Source organism: Podarcis cretensis (assembly GCF_951804945.1).
Source record: "Podarcis cretensis genome assembly, chromosome: 1".
Lineage (NCBI taxonomy): Eukaryota > Metazoa > Chordata > Lepidosauria > Squamata > Lacertidae > Podarcis > Podarcis cretensis.
Window position 1 is genome coordinate 104,829,607 of NC_137170.1, and position 17,084 is coordinate 104,846,690.

General features: G+C 39.8%; 1 protein-coding gene across 2 annotated transcripts in view; it reads left to right on the forward strand.

Annotated features, from left to right (window-relative positions):
• The first annotated feature begins 6,425 nt into the window (after window positions 1–6,425).
• The window catches only part of ACVR2A (activin A receptor type 2A), a 62,228-nt gene continuing 51,569 nt past the window's right edge, over window positions 6,426–17,084 (forward strand). Inside the window, exon 1 of one of the 2 annotated variants that reach the window (XM_079993770.1) lies at window positions 6,426–8,702. In XM_079993770.1, the coding sequence (XP_079849896.1) occupies window positions 8,648–8,702 (55 nt within the window). In that variant the 5' untranslated portion in view covers window positions 6,426–8,647. The remainder of the gene's footprint in view (window positions 8,703–17,084) is intronic. The other variant, XM_079993771.1, reaches the window with a different exon arrangement.

The window sequence follows — 17,084 nt, forward strand, 5'->3', positions numbered from 1 at the left end:
CCGACTAAGGTTCATCAAGGTTGCTGTGGTATTTGCCTTCCAACCATGCCCTGGGACCATTTGCACAGCGGCCATGGTTGGCAGACTAATTAACTGTGACATTAGATGACTAAGAACACTGTTTGAATGCACCTGTCTATGCAACATATTAAAAGGACATTATTACACATAGTTTCGATTGTGTAATCATCCCTTTCTGGAGGTTTTCCAGAGCCTGAGCATTTTTCAAATGGCATGATAGGATTGTATTTTAGTCTCTAGTGGCTTTTAGCAGTGCCCTTGGAGGCTTTGGCTTCGTATATTGTTAAGTTTACTGAAATTTCTGTTTTATACATTTCAAACCCTTTCAACAGGAGACTAGCTACCTAACTTATTTTCCATTAAGGCCAAACATCTAGCTCACCTATGTATATCAGTTTGATATTTGGTCTGTAAAGATATTCAGATATATTTGTTTCCATCTACAGATGAGCCCCAATCACTCCTTCTCTGTATTGGGAAAGTCTTTTCTGCCCTTTCATTCTTTTTGTGTAGTTGATTATACCCTATTTCTTGTTCTTTCCCCCATCTACTTTGCCTTCAATCACACATTATTTAAATCCCATCTTTCTTGCTTCATGGAACCCAACAAATTGCACATGTGGTTCACAGGTGACTGCCCATCGAGACACGGATTAGACTCAGACCTGCCTGACTTCAGAAAGGTGTTGGCGTTAAGATACCCTCAGATCATACCCTGGGACATCTAATTTTAAGCAAAATGTATATGTGGGGAGGTTAACTCTGCAGATGGACTCTTACATCATGCAGAATTTCAAATCAAGAATATTTTGAGTAAAGATATAGCTAATTATTGTAATAGTTGTTATCTGACAATACATAATTATGAGGTGACATGAACCACATCTCTTCCACATCTTTTGTTCGTAGAGAATGTAGTTGAAGCTTATGGCCAATGCAAACATTAGGCCCCATTCCCTAAATAGCATTTCTGGCCTGTGGATTGTGGTGAGAATTTGGGACAAGTCCATGCACATATATGACAGAAGTAATGTCATCCCCATATGACACACAAGTAGTGAAGCAGTTAAGTACAGAAATTTCACAAGCACATACTAAAATAGTTGGTCCTAACCAGAGACCTGTCCACACTTCCCTTTCTTTGCGTGACTTGCCGAAATGTGACTCATGTTTCCAATTATCTGCAAAGACTGTGATATAAAAAGGCTGGTCACCTGAAAGTAAACCCCTCTGAAAATATGATTAGGGTTGGGCTGAAAGTAATGTGTGAAACGGGACTTATGCCCTTTGTAAGTTACATTTATTTAAAAGTTGATACTGCTTTGCTTTAAACAATTGTCCTTAAAAGGATCCTTTGCCGAGTTTAGTGGTGAAATGTTGTCTGGATATTCTCTGGATGTATTACTATTTGGCAACTGTTCTTCATCACCATGATTTTATAGCACAATTCACTATTTGACAGGTGACATGCACAAGGTGATGGGGCGTAGGGAGGGGGAGGAATCTGATTTGCAGAAGTGAGAGAGATATTTGGTGGCTAACCTACAGCAGTAGTAAGTATTTAACATGATCTACCAGCTGACATGCAGAAGTAGCCAGTATCTGAGTTGTGGTCCACGGCAGCCACAAACACTTGACAGTATCTGACAGGTGATATGCAGCAGCAGTCAGTATTTGACAATATAGCACAGGCAGTTTGCAAAACAATTTACTGCAATATTGCAATCACTCATTTATTCATTGTAACGGTAGAACTTCAAAGTTTGGTGTAAAATGTGATCCCTTAAATTCAAAGTTTAAAATCCAAATTTCAAAATTTAAACTTTGTCAGATTTGTTTTAAAATGGAAAATTCTGTTTTCTTAATTTAAGTGAATCTGAAGTATGACAGGTATAACTCAGTTAAAGAAATAGGTAAACCAATTCCCCAAGGGTTTTTGAAAAAAGTAAAATAAGATGCTGCTATTTAATTCTTCTCACTTCTTGGGATTAGTGGGAAATGTTGTCTTATGTCACACAGTGGAAATGGGCAGAATAATAGAGAGGACATACATCCATTTAGTTTAATGGGGCATACTACCACGTGGTGGGTATAGGATTGCAACTTTAGCTTATGCCTCTTGAAACAGGTGAATTGTGAGAAACTACTAATTGCCATTCTAAGTCTGCATAGCCACAATGTGAGAAGCAGGCAAGTTTCAGTTAAGCAAATTATGCCTTTAGGAACTGACTGCTTTGTAGGTTAGCCCAAAATACCTCTTCCTATTTATTGACGAGCAAGCTCCAGAGAAATCCATGGCAATCCTAAAGACTAGTGTTGCCTTTTCTTTTGTCTTGCTAGCTTGCTTATACATTTTGAATACTGTTGCTAAAATCATTAGGAACACATTGATAGTAACTGGTGTTTGTTTTTTGTTTTACAAAGAGAGCATATTCCCACTAAAAGAGATTTATTTTGATATACTGGAAATGCACGGTTTCTATAGTGCCAAACATGTTTGGTACTGTCGTTGAAAGTTATTAGCACATTGGTGATCACCACACACTTAAAGTTTGATCAGCAGAGATGGCTTATGGGGAAAGCCATGCTCACTTTCCTAATGGTTAGGGGCCCAAGAAGAGTGAGGGCAGTCTATATTTCGGTTCAAGTTCAAGAACAAGATTCTAAAATACACACACACCCCTATCTCCTTAATTTGCTTACATTAAAAAGAAGAAAGCAAACAGCCCAGAATGAAAAGGTTCAGTGATATATGGCATATAATGTATGGGATTGATGGTAAACGTGATAAATCTGTGTCTGTAATTTTCTACTCCAACGTCAAGGTAATGATTCTGAAGCTGCTGAGCCTGATGGGGCTGTAGTATAAACTTGCAGAACAAGTTGAGTTTCAGTGTTGGGATAGAAGAATATCAAAACTACAGGTTAAACAGGGTGTTGCAAGATTTAATTAATATTTGTAATTCATTCCAAGTTCCTCAGCAGAAATGGAAGCACCCATTCTGCTCCAATATACCCTGTTATTTCCAAAACTGCATAATCCTGCATAAAGGTAAACATTAACTTTTCAGGTTCAGTTGGGATTGGGGAAGGAGACATACTTTGCAGTACATGATAAACCTACTGGGTTGCAAGTTTTCTTCAAAATATATTGCCTACTGTTTAGCACTCATTGTTTGGAGCATGATCTTGGATTAAAAAGTACACTATTATACCATGCCAGTGCTTGTGAAATAGAAACTATGAATAGTTCAGGAAGATGGAAGTTTTACTGAGTCCTATTATTAGCACATTCCAACACCATGAAATGCTGAGGATGAAAAGCCTATAAATTGTTTTCTGGTGGCCCACATAACACAGTTTGGGAACCCCTGATCTAGGGCACCCTTTCCCAATCTAGTACCTTACAAATATTAGACTACAACTCTCATCATCCCTAACCTTTGGTGATGAAAGTTGCAGTCCAACTGGAAGGCTTATCTAGCACATACGATAGTGAACAACTTAAGTTCTCTTAGCCACTCACATAAACCACTCATTAAGAATCAGTAGTGATTCTTTGCTGAATTAGATAAACTGACAGGAAAAATAAGATACCAAAAAGATCACAAGTTCACACAGGACTGGCGAAAGTTTACGATTTATCTGGAAAATATTTGTGATGAACAGACAACGCTAGTTGGATTTAAAGAGGCTTTGTGAGGAGAAAGGGTATTGTAAGAGGGAAAAGAGCTGTAAAGATTTATTAACTGGCAATACAATTACAAAGGAAATGTGAACCAAATTTAAAATTATGAGGATTGTGGAGGGAGCGGGGGGAAGTCCAAAAGAATTTTGTATTATAGTGGATACGAATGTGTTATTTAAATTTGTAAAAGAAAAATTTTCTTAAAAAATTAATAAAATAAAAAAAGAATCAGTAGTGATTTTTTTTAATTGTTTATTTAAAAAGAATGCAATTTCTTTTCAATTTATTTTCTTTTCAAATTTAACAAGGTATCAGCTGCATTGATTTTAGCTCAGTAAGGATGCTATCCAATACATACTTACCTGGGAAAAAGTGAACTTAGTGGGATGAACTTCTGCATAGACAAGCATAGGATTGAACTGTACATTGTTTTTACCATATTTGCTTTCCCTTCATATTTTAATGTTTCCCCTCATCATTAGGTATAAAAAATTGCAGATCCGTCTACTACATTAAGCCTTAGGAAAGAATTATAACTACCCATGGAGAATTTGATACTACAGTATTCAGTCAATTTATTTGGCTTTTCTTTTGCATGAGCTCCTAATTTAACTGAATGTTTAAGTGACTGGACTTTTCAAAGGACTATATGCACAAGCAAATGATGCTGGCTAGGTGGAATAGCCACCCATGGTTTGAGAACTGCAACTGCAAAACTGTTAGTCATATATGACTATGGTACTCTTCCTCATGAAGGTTGGGTTAAAATGGATAGGGAATCTAAGGCTTAGAACCCAATTACAGCCCTCCAGGCCTCTCACTATGACCTTAGGGCTCTCACAAGGCCATTTCCCCCTTGACACCCCAAGCCCCTAACTGGCCATGCTCCATGCCCTCCCCTCAAGTGTTTTGTCTAGCTTGAATGTGTCCAATGTTACATCTGAACACCAACTCCCACCTGCGCCATCTGGAATGTGTTTTAAAATCTTCTGCGGTATAAATATTATCATGCCCTGGAATAGAGAATTCAGGTGCTGAATCCTACTAGCCATGTAGGCAAGATAAACAAGAGTTGAGGTATCGGCTTACTTGGGGAAACCCTGAGATATGCAGAACCAAAAAAACCTTTGGAAAAACAAACCTAAAGGGGAATGCTCCCTTGAATAGCCTAAATATGACTGAACATGCTCAGTGACCAAAGATTTTTCTGTTTGGATTGGCTTCTTTGTCAACTACTGATGTTCTTATGCTGTGGTCATTAGTGTTTATTTTCTACCAGAAGGGATTTTATTGCAATTACAAAATTGTGATTTTATTTCCTTACTGCCATATTAGATTGTTGTGTATTTATGTGGTGCTTGTTTCAATGTTTCTGTAAACTGTGGTCTCTTCCAACTCTATGATTCTATGATTCAATCATGCCGTTCTGCATTTTCCATAGGCTCAAGTCACCCTCACTTTTGGGTCATTAGCAGCAGCTTCTTCCTGCCTGTTGTGCAACCTCAGTCACTGCTAATAATACATAGCTCAGTGAGAGGCAAACACATGCAACAGATAAATTATGGGTTGAGCCATTCATACCAGAGACAGGGACTCCTGTCCTTCCTGCCACCTTTCATTTGGTGGATGAATACACTGGTGCACCATTACAGCTACACTAAAATCCTAGTTTCCCCCATTATTTTTTTATGGGTAGTTCTCACTTGAGCTACTGTGCTCATGTCCAGTTGCAGGTTTCCCACAGGCATCTTGTCAGCCACTGTGAGAACAGGAAGCTGGGCTAGATGGGCCACTGGTCTGATCCAGTATGCTTGTCTTTATGTTCTTAAAGAGCTCACATCTCCAGGCAAGAGAAATACACCCCCCATTCAAATATAAGTAATGGGCCTTGACTTGCACAAAATAAACAGCCCCCCCCATAACCTCATCACTTAAAAAATAATAATCTGTATTTATTTAGCTGGACATCCATGACTGAAGTCCCATGCCATGAAATCCTATACATTTATGCTCAAATGCAGGACTAGGTTCAACTGAGTTTTTACTTCTAGGCAAATGGGTACATCATTGCAGCCTTAATCGGTCATTTGTTTTATCCATAATGAACAGCTCAACTGCCCATAATTTACCTGCATGGGAAAAGCGCACATAAAGGAAAGAGGGGAAAGTTTCTTCTTAAACACCGCACCCGTCCCCTGAAAACTGCCTAACACAGCACCACTGGGGAAAGGGTGCTGAAAGGACTGCCGCCTTAATGGACCCAAGCAAAGGCTGCCATCCTATGCGCACGCTGCCTCAGAAGCACGACTGACTCCGCGGGGCTTCCGAGTAAACAGGGCACAAGGTTCGGGGCTGCACGACCCACTTAGGTATGCAGCCCTGAGTTCCCCAGTAAAATGAACTAAATGAGTCTGGCGTTTACTGTATAAGCCTGGCAACCAGGCAACGTAGCCCCTGCTTTCTTGCCGGGCTTCGAGCAGCGCCTCACCTTCCTCAGCGCCTGCCAGAAATGCCAAGACATGGAACACGGCGGCCGAACCCCGCCCAGCTGAGGGGTGGAGTCGAATCCAGGGGCGGGAGCAGAACCCGCCTACGTTCAAGGCTGAACCTTTCCCGCCCCTTACTCTTTTTAGCTCAGTGGCTAGCTCGGGCTGCCAATCAAATGGAGGCGAGCCCCCATCCCCCCAACCCGTATCTCTCTTCCTCCTACTCCTCCCCACCACCACCACTAACCGTGGCGCGCGCGCGCGCCCATGAAACGGCAGCTGCTGGGGCCGGCCGAGCCGGGTAGATGAGAGAGCGCGTGCGCGTGCGCGAGCAGGGTGTTGGTGGGAGGGAGGGAGTTAAAGAGAGAGAGGGAGGGAGGAAAAAAAAAAAGCGAGGTGGAGAGGAAACAAAAACAATCGCCCGGGCGCCGCCATCTTGGGTCTGTTCTCGACACCACGCAAGTGAATGGGTAGCTATGAAATTACCACAGGGGCGCAGCAAGGTAGGGAGGGCCACTCAGCGCTGCCAGCCGGATCTGCGGGACGATAAAGCCGGTCCTTTCGCCCTCCTCCGCTCGCCGTTCCCCTTCCGGCGTCGTCCTGAAGGAGAAGCTGCTCGACTCGGCCCTTCCTCCTTCTCCTGCCGCTCCTCAGCTCTTCAACTTCATCACCGCGGGCGCAAAGTTGGGCTCGGCCGCCTTGCCGGGCCGGACGCCGGAGCAGCAGGTTCTTCTTCGCAGCCGGGGAGGAAGAGCTAGGAGAAAAGGGGGCGGCGGGGCTCGGGAGAGAGAGAGAGAGAGGGAGGCGTCGAGCCGCCGCCGTCGTGGTGGTCGGCTTCGTCGTCCGCCGTGGTCGCCCCTCTCTCTTCTTTTTCTCCGCCCGTTGTGTGGGAGGCACAAGGGGGCGAGAGCGAGGATTGACCCGGCTCCGTGACCTCCTCGCCCGCCTCCCTCGCTCTCTCTCGTCTGCACGCTGCAGTTGTGAACGGAGGAAGGCAGGGAGGAGGAGGAGGAGGAGGAGGAAAAGAAGAGGGGGGGGTGTGAGTGTGTGAGAGAGAAACAAAACAAAAGCTGAGTCGTGCACGGAGGGTCCTGCCTCGACAGCGACCGAAGAGGACGACTCTGTAGGAAATGGTGATCCCGTGAAGAGTTGCAGGGAAGGGGAAAAGGAAAAAAAAGAGAGAGAACTAGACGCCTGCACATACACCCAGCTTGGAAGAGCATCTACTGCAAAGCAAGGAGGGGGAGAGAGAGAGAAAAGAGATCGTGCATACCTTGCCCCACCAGCCCGGCCACTCGAGAAGACCCATTTGCCCACATCGGATCACCATGGTTATCAAAAAGCATCGCTTCACCTGCTTCATCCATTTTTGAGACCTCCTCTTGCACCGCCGCTTCGGGAAAGATCGCTCCCAAGCCTCTTTCGATCGTCGTTGTGTTTAAAGATTTGGTTTTTTAGAACAGTGAAGAAAGTAATTTTTCTGCGCTTCTCTACTACCCTCCACTCACTCCACCCTCCAAAATAGCTGGAAGCCGCATTGCCCTCCCTCTTCCCTCCACCACTTTTGTGTGGTTTTTAAACCCCGAATATAAGGATATTTTAAGCATTAACTGAGGGAGGGAGTCATATGGACTGGGGGAGTTTCCTTAAGGCTTTTATTTTTTTTTCCTTCGAAGGCAAATCGAGTGTCAAATTATACCATCTACTCCTCTTGAGCGGGCATGGACAAAAGACTGAATGTAAAAAGTGGAAAGTGGAAATGAGAATACACTAGGTAAAGAAAGATCAGAGAGACATTTGTGGTGCTGTGGAGGACAGATAAGCTCTGGTTTTTGCCCTGTCCGTGTTATTTGGTCTCAGCATTATTGATAGGAAACATCAGTGTTTCACAAATTCCTTTTTTTATTAATGGATTAATTTACTATTGCCCATTCCGTTGAAAACAGGTTTGTGCTGACACTTGAAACTAATGTGGAACTATTTCTCACCCAGACACTACATACTGTTAAAGAGGCGTGAAGAAGAAAGTATTGTTTACTAATATCTGTGCTACTTGCCTGATTCCAGTACTCCTGGGGGATATTTTACAGATTTTAAAGTGAAGAAAACAATGCTCCAAGGCAATTTGCTTAGTAGTCGGTCAATTGCTTTACTATTGACCTTTTAAACTGGGTCCTTAATATGTTCTTATGAATTGAATTTTGCCACTGTTTGTGTACAGAAGCCAAATGACGTGTATGTTCCTAAATACATACATCCCTTTACTGGAGGATCTACTAAGGAAGACCTAGATACACTAGTATTGAAATCTGATTTTACTCTTATGGACACTACTTTCCAAATATGTTCTTACAGAAAATTTTAATAAAGTGAAAGAGGGATTTTCATATTTGGAGGACCTGGAAAGCTGGATATATAGAATAACTTCATATCATTTCTAACTATTTGGAAAATGGGAGCTGCTACAAAGTTGGTGTTTGCTGTTTTTCTTATCTCTTGTTCTTCAGGTAAGTGTACAGTATATAGTTTTCTTCTCAACTTAGCTTTCAGTATTCTAATATCCTTAACATTACCGTGCATTATCATTTGTTAAATTACTACAGTGTGTGTGTTGTTTGGAATACCACAACTGTGCTTTACTGCTACTGATGTTTTACCGACTACCAGTGCGCAAGCTAATAATTTGTAGTGTTAGCCATTTCTTCATGTTTCTCAGCATTATAGTAACTTAACAGTAACTTGGTTTTAATATTCACAGCTTTCTCTTTTGAAAATTTATTAGTAGCTTCTTAAACAAATATGAAAAATATAGAATTGGAAAGTTGTGTTGAATGGTCTTAGATGAGAGGTATAAACTTTAAAATACTTTTCACACAGTAGGTTTTAGGTTTTCTTAATCCTTTAATATCCACCTAGTAAGTAGTGTGTGCTAAAGTAAATGGTAAACCTCAACTTCTTCAACAAAATCTTTTCATTATAATAAATAGGTTTGAACAGGTTTTGCTCATAGGAACAATGCATTACTGGGTAGCAAGCAGTGGTTGAAAGAATTGCTTCATGCACAGCACTTTGACTAGTTAGTAATGGATTGGATGGCTATTCTTGGTTTTCCCTTACTAAATGTGCATGCTATAGTTGTACTTTAGTTTCCTAGGTGCATGCATTCAGTGTTGAAAAGAGAAATAGATTTTATAATTGACATATTTGGTTATGATTTTACTTTGATTTACATTGTTATCTAGCTCTTGCTCTCCAGCAGTTTTATAATGTGTGTGAGTTTTTGCTGAATGGTACACTTTCTTGTGGTTATTAAATGGATACAGTCTAGTCTTGTGTCTGTAATGTTATTGATCTGTTCCGTGTGGGCTGACTGTGCTGTGAAATGGCGATCAGTGCTAGAGACTGAAGAGATTGTGAATTTTATGTAAAGGCAAAATAGCTAAATGAATAACACAAGTTTGGCATAAACTGTTACATCAAATGAAAAGTTACAATACATTTTAAAGAAGTGATTCCCTTATTGGGTAAACTGTTGTAAATATTTCTGAAATTCCATATGAAAATGTTGCTTAGAATATTCCGTTTCTTAACATTTTGCTTATAGATACAATACTTCAGATAGAATCTGTTTACATTTTCATGCTCCAGTTTGCATTTTATCAGCTATAATAAAGGTCTGCTTTTTTCTCTTCTATAAATCGTTTAGCATCATTCCAAGGGGGAAGCACAGGATGCTCTTAGATAACCTCACATTTTGAACTGATTCTGCTTACCTTTACCTGAAAGCAGGTTCTAGATTCTTGGTTGCTTAGTGTTTCAGACCTACCTAAGTCAGAGAAACATTTGTTTCAAAAGGCCATCCACTCAGTGCTCCCTAAGTGACTTTAGTTCATAGAATACTGTACATAGCAGTTACCATGCAGAAAAATGGTTTTTTTGGAAGGCATTTCTAAAAGATGTATGCAGGGTATAAGCTATGTACCTAGCAGCTCACATTAATGCACTCATTTTAAAGCAAGAAGTGCAACAGATTTAACTTCTGTAACTGAAATTATGGATGTGTCTTGCACTCTAGAAAAACATTTAGACTGGCCATTTAAATATGCTTACAACACAGTGGACTATGTTTTTCATGTTTGTTTTTCTATGAAGGATAGGCATGAGCGAATATAATTTACTGAAACACAAAGTTGGGGAAACTATTGAATATTACTAAAAAGCCACTACATCTGAATGGATGGCCTACTCTGCCTTTTTGCTATCTTCAAACATATTGACTAGTGTTGCCCAAAACACTTGGTCCTTTAATGCTGGGGCTTTTAATTTCTCTTGTAAGGACATAGCTTGTAGAAATTGATACTGGTTTAGAAAAAACACCTTTCATATATTTGTAACCCCTCCCTGTTGGATATGGTGCTGTTCTCTGAAGAAATAATTTACTGTCTTTTAATAAATATAGTTAATATGGAATGGTTTCTTCTTTTGCACCAAATGAAAAGTTGCATTTAAAATGTAATTAAAGAAGTGGTGGAAAGTTATTTTCTTGAAACATACTGTGGTTTACTTCTGAGTAAATGCAATTTTGAGAATGCAAAGGGGTGAGCTTACAACCTCATCTTCTTAAGAATACAGCAATTACCCAATGTAAAACCAGTGGCCTTCCATTTTACATTCTGTAGAATGTTTAATGCAGTTTAAATCTGTTTTAAAACATATCCACAGAGTTGAGAAAGTAGTAAAAGTATATAGGCATCTCATGCCTCCATAGAAGAGACATCTCTGGAAAATTAATGTTGAGAGAATGACTTCAGCAATCTTAGCCTCTTAGCTAGTAACAGTGTTAGTAATGATGTGGAAGAGTGCCTTATCTTGTAGTTGAAGTGGTGTGAATATCTGTAAATTCATTCAGGAGTTTTAGGTATGTTGCAGCAGCAGCTCTACTGCCATACAAATATATGGTGAAAAATTACGAAATCTGGCCCCAAATGCATGTTTGAGTCCTGGGTCTGAAAAGGTTAGGACTACGGTGTGTGCTTATTGTAGATTGCATTTTTACAAGGCATTTGTACTATGTGCCTAGTCCAAATTTTGAAGGAGGCAAAACTTTAAAATAGTTTTCTAGGTTTGTTGTTGTTTAACAGAAGGTCACTTATAAGAGCTTTAGCCTTCCTGTTTTGTAGGTTACCCATCACCAGGAGATGTAACCAGTTTACACATGTAAACTTCAGCAAAGAAAGTGTCCTGGTATACACACCATGCTAATTCTACTTAAGACTTGGTATGAATCTGTGGGCTCTCGTGAGATTGTGAGCACTTAGCTTCTTTCTGGTTGTTCTGCTGCTGTTATAAGCCATGGTTTGGCTTAGTGTGCCTCCTGAGCCTGGTTTAGCTAGCTCACTCTTTAGCTTTCATGGACAAACCACAAGCTGTAAATCCTAGTGCAAACCGTGGTTACAGTTCCTAGTTGGTTTGGAGAGACCTAACCACGAGTCTGGATTAAGTTCACACTAAGCCAAATCTTAGCTCAGCTCAGCAGCAGAAACTGAATGACCAGGGATGCACATAGTATCTGTGAATTCCTTTACAGAAGCTTGCTTGTTTTTAGTAAACCATGGTTTGATTTAGAGTGACATGCAACCCCAGCCAGTGATGAGGCAAGTTCTTGAGAATACAGTACCTTTTGTCTAGAGAGGATGCAAGATAAAGTTAGGGAGAAATTGATTTCTTCTACTGTATTGCATAGTCTTAATACACAGTGTATATATATTTTAAAGAATATGTTTTTCCCCCATGTACAGTATTACAGAAATTTGAATTTTAAAACACATCTTTAGAGTCAAGCTACAGCCAAAGAAAATGAGTCAAGATATTTAATTAAAATATAGAAAATGAAGCAACTTGCCTTTTCCATATCTTAAAAATAATTAAGGTATCAACAGTGATATAGCATAAATGTGGTTATCATTAAATTGCTTCTATAAGCATACTCGTGTAACTGTCTGTTACTAGTAGATTATCATAAAAAATTATAGCTATTTAGTTCAAGCACTGGCTAATGTGCATCTAATAAAACTGAACTGTTATGTATATCAAGGAAGAGTAAATAGTACAGTTTTGATAATACACCACAATCCCAGCCCAATATCACAAAACATTTGGTAGTTCTCAAATATAATAACCAATTGTTGCCTAATGCAGCACTTGTATACTGAAAGTATTTTTGTAAATTGTTGTTTTTATAATAGTGCTCAAAGTACACAGGTTTCATAGTTGCTGCTGAACTGTCAAACCTTGAGTGTTCATCACTGGTGTAACTTTTGCTCTTTTGTGTCTGTCAACAAACACTGAAGTTTTGGTTTTTTTATGAGGTTACTGCATGGCTGTACTGCAGCTGTAAGGGAAACCACCATGATATGAGATTTGTTTTAACAGCTTGGGGATTCAGATTTCAGCTTGTTTAAATTGCTTGAGTAACTGAAACGATTGTCCTTGTTCATTATGCTTGCTAAACAATTCTAACTAAAAATGTAACCTTAGCTTTGCAAATTTCCATAGAAACATTTGGGGTTTTCTAGCACACAAATTCATAAATCTGTATCTGTTTACAGATTTGTTGATCAGCAAGATGTGCCCCTTTTCTTGGTTGTTCTAAAATGCTTTACATGGGTATTTTACTGAGGTAAAAAGATTATGAAAATCTTTTCCTAAGGTACTAGAAATAGGGGCTATGTGGCAGATGTGTAGTAGTCCACATTTCTATGTTATACTTTCAGTTGTCATGGTTTCTGGGAAAACTGCAAATTAAGCTTTGGTATAAAGAATTACCCTAGGAAGGAATCGGTAGTTCTCCAAGGAAGCTCAAGATCTTCACAGATCCCTCACTGTATACTGGTACCATCAAAGACATAAAATATGCTAGTCCTGGGTGGAATATATAGGAAGCTACCGGTACATGTTTTGTTTCATGTGCTGATTGCCATTCCCAATAGTTTACTGGGGCTCTTCATAAATTTGACAAGTTTGCCTCCGTAAGGTCCACCTCCCAGGGAATTGCTAGGCATTGCAGCATTATTTGGTTGTAAACATCAAACAGTTCCTATTCTTGGTGTAGAGTGCAAGCCAAACCACTGACCCACTGTTAATGTGAGCTTGGATACAACAGAGAGTTTGGGTGCAACTTTAGCAGACTTCACTGGCAGGGAGCTCCTGCCACCATTGAAGTCCCCATTGTGGTGTCCATGCCAGTTGCAGCCAACACACCTTCCCCCCTCAGGTTGGGTGTTTCTGGGGGTAAGAGGGGATAGAGCTGAACCAGCCAGGGACCTGCTGGATCCTATGCTTGTCTTCCTACTGGTGGTGGGCCCTATCTAGGCCTCTTTGTTGTACCAAACTGGAGCTGGCTCAAAATGAGCAGCATTAGTCACTTCCTCACCGTCCACCTGGCTACTGGTATGAGCTGCAGAGTTGGGCTGCTTTGATGGCAATGTTGCTCCATTCAGGGCCACTGTTACTGGCTGGGGGTTAGGATTGCTCTTTTAAGCTGATATCTTATGGGCACTTACCGGTAGCTGACAGTAAGCCACATTGAATACTGTGGGGTTATTTCTGAGTAAGTGTGTGTAGAATTGCACTGTTTTAGTGAAGTTTACTTATGACAATAATTTACAATACCTTTTTTTGTGGTACTGTAACTTAGTGACTCCAAAATAGCAAGACAGATATAAAAAAAGCCAAACTTGCTGTGCTTTCAACTATAATTTGAACCAATCTAATTTTTGAAGGGGAATTTTTGAAGGTGTTGAGCAGTTGGGTTGAATAGCATAATACTTGCATAGAATAAACACTAATTTCTCAAACTTACTAAATGAAAATTAAAAATTCTCTTACTGTTTTCTTTTTAACACTGAGCAATTACAGTTATAATTAGCAATCTTAAATATAAATTTTAGGAGGTTAATTTATACTGACTTTATAGATCAGCCTTCCCCAACCTTCTGTCATTCAGATGTATCAGACTCCAGCTTGTGCATCAGCCTCAGCCAGCTTGGCCAAAATGTACAGAGATGATGGGAGCTGCAATCATAAACATCCAGAGGGTCCAAGGTTGGGGAAGGCTGTTCCAAATTATCATAACTATATAAATTAATGAAAGTACTTTAGCTTATGCTATTTCATTTGTGGCTTTATGTCTTAATGGAGTCTACATGAGACATATATAATGGCAAAAAGTACGGTATGCCTGTATTATTGTTTCAGAAGTACAAGGTTGAATTTTAACTTTGACCATGCTGCAGTAGAAACTTCAGCCACTATTAATTCCTCTTTATATTTCTCATTCAGAGTAATTAAAGTTTTCTTCTTTTTGGAGTTTTGGAGTTATTTAAACACTTCAGGAATATGTATATATCTAACATAGGCCATGTACAGTCATACCTCATTTTAAGTGTGCCCCATTTAGGGTCCATTTCATCAAACGTCTGCAGCAAACCTGGAAGTACCAGAACAGGTTGCTAAATCGCACTTTGTGCATGCTCAGAGCAGCACTTTGTTGAGTGTCCCTTTCGTCCAGCATCCAGGGCTCCAGAATGGATCCCAGACGCAAAAGGAGGTATGACTGTACTTAGAAATGAGAAATTCATTTCTCTTTTGTTTTAGCACCCATCGGAGAAAGCTATTATAACCACTAGTGCTTCTGAGAACCAGAGTATCCAGACATGAGCCTGCAATTTGCAGCAAATTTTGCTGACATTGCACAACTTTTGGAGCACTGCTTGGTAATGTTTTGGTATTCAGCCCTACATCTTAGTGTTTCATTGCATTTGTATACCACCCATCCTACTAAGTTGTCTAGGAAGTTTACATAAAAAATAGAAAAAATAGAAAACAATTAACAATAGAAATCTAAAATAGCTAAAGCAGTTTTAAAGCAGATGGTATTAAAGAAATCTTGCTTTTAATCACTTTTAAATATCCATTGAAACTCTTCCAAATAGTGTGTGGGGAGGGTAATCTTCAGCTTGATTCCAAGGCGGGGTTTTGAAGAAATCTTGGCGTATTATGACCACTCTTAAAACACTTTGCAGATAAATTGCTTGCATCTGTTTTGACATGGTATCTACTCATACAGAGTTGGAGCTTACTGTATCTTTTATTCCTTTCTTACAAGTCTTCTTTTTTTTTTTTTTTTAATTCTTACCAGTTTATCTAGCCTAAGGTTATGGAAAGGATCTTGGAGAAGTGGGACTTGCTGCTTGTACGTTAAACTTTCCCTTCCTGGCTCGTGAGAGGGATTATTATTGCATTGCTGAATGAAATTAGGATCCCCACTGCACAACCAACATGCTTTGAGTTGCTTTGTAAATAATCAATTACCAGACTAGGAAGATTTTTGCCCAGTTTCATATGTTCCCTACTTGAGGAAGCTGCCTTAGTATGTTACAGTGTCCTAGCTCTAGGTCTTCCTGGATGATAGTAATAATAAAAAACCCTTTAAGGTGTTATGATTATGCTACTGCAACTGGGTGTCCAGAATGCAGCAATAACCTTTTTATCAATTTTGGCTGCCTCACTCGTAGTTACCTTTCTGGATTCATGCCTTGATAACATCCCTATAAGATAATTGTAAGATACTGTTCATGGGGCTGCTGTGATAATTTGCATATTACTTTGGTATTATACTATTTGCATTGATTACCACTTTGTTTCTGGCCAAATTAATAGTGCTGGTGTTGACCTTTTTAAGGCCCCAAACAGACTGGGAAGCAAATTATATTGAGGACAGAGTCCACTCACATCACGTATCTCAATGCTTAGGTCAAAGCTAGAAATCCCCTTTTTGTGTGTGACCCAATATACAATGTGGAGGCACACGGTTTAGGTGTTTCTTGATCGTGAAACTGCATTTGTTGACAGGCCCAAAGGGGCCCACCTGGCACCATTTGGACTTCTGCCAAGTATTAGAAATGCGGTTCATTTTAGGGTATTTGAGGGAATACCTTTTACATTTAGTTCGAATTCTGCTTGTCTCGGTGTTTCACTTTTGTGTTGATCATTCTGTTTAACTTGTTTGTTTACTGGGTTAGCAAACCTTAGTTCCTTTTCTAAAGACAAGTTTGGGATATACAAGTATTGTTAGCCTCTTGTGCTTTTAGTAAAGTTTTGTGGGGAGGGAACCCTAAGCTGTACAGGGTGGGTAAAACAATTTTTTAAAAGAAGTTTTTTATTTAAAATGTTTTAAAATTAATTTCCCCCTAAAAATGAATCTTTGTTTAGATCATATATGAATGCAATCTGTCTTGTCAGATGTTTAACTGTCTATTAAATACAAGTTAAAGGCTGCTTGTTCTGCCTAAATATTTATTTACTTGCATCATTTATTTCAAGAAACAAATATTTCCAGTGCAGCTTGCATGTAATACTAAAATACATTTTTTTAAACTGCAGTCGGCAGTACCAGTGTAAATAAGTCAACAAAAGCTTGCATTGTTTTACCAAGCCTACTTGGAATTGGGAGAAGAGTGGTTTTGTGCTTGGCATGGAAGAGATGAATTCCTTCCTATACCTATGTGCTTACTTTCCATGCTGGACATGGAGGAGGGAGTGAGCTCTCTATTTGCCCTTTGCCAGCCTGCTCACTAGTCTGCATGGAAGTCCATGCACCTGCCTTAATGCAATTCCAAGATTTCTATGGTTGCCAGGCTAACGCTTAAATAAAAGGCTCATCATGTTAATATACTTTAAAGCTCATTGGGATCTCTTCCCACAGGGAAGGTGGTAGATGGCTGTGGGAGATGGAGGGAGAAAAGCCCAGCTAGAGTGGATTGGTGTTGAGTAAGGCAAAGTAAAATTAAGGAAAAGTTCAGCAGGAGCAGGCTCTGCAGCCATCTTCA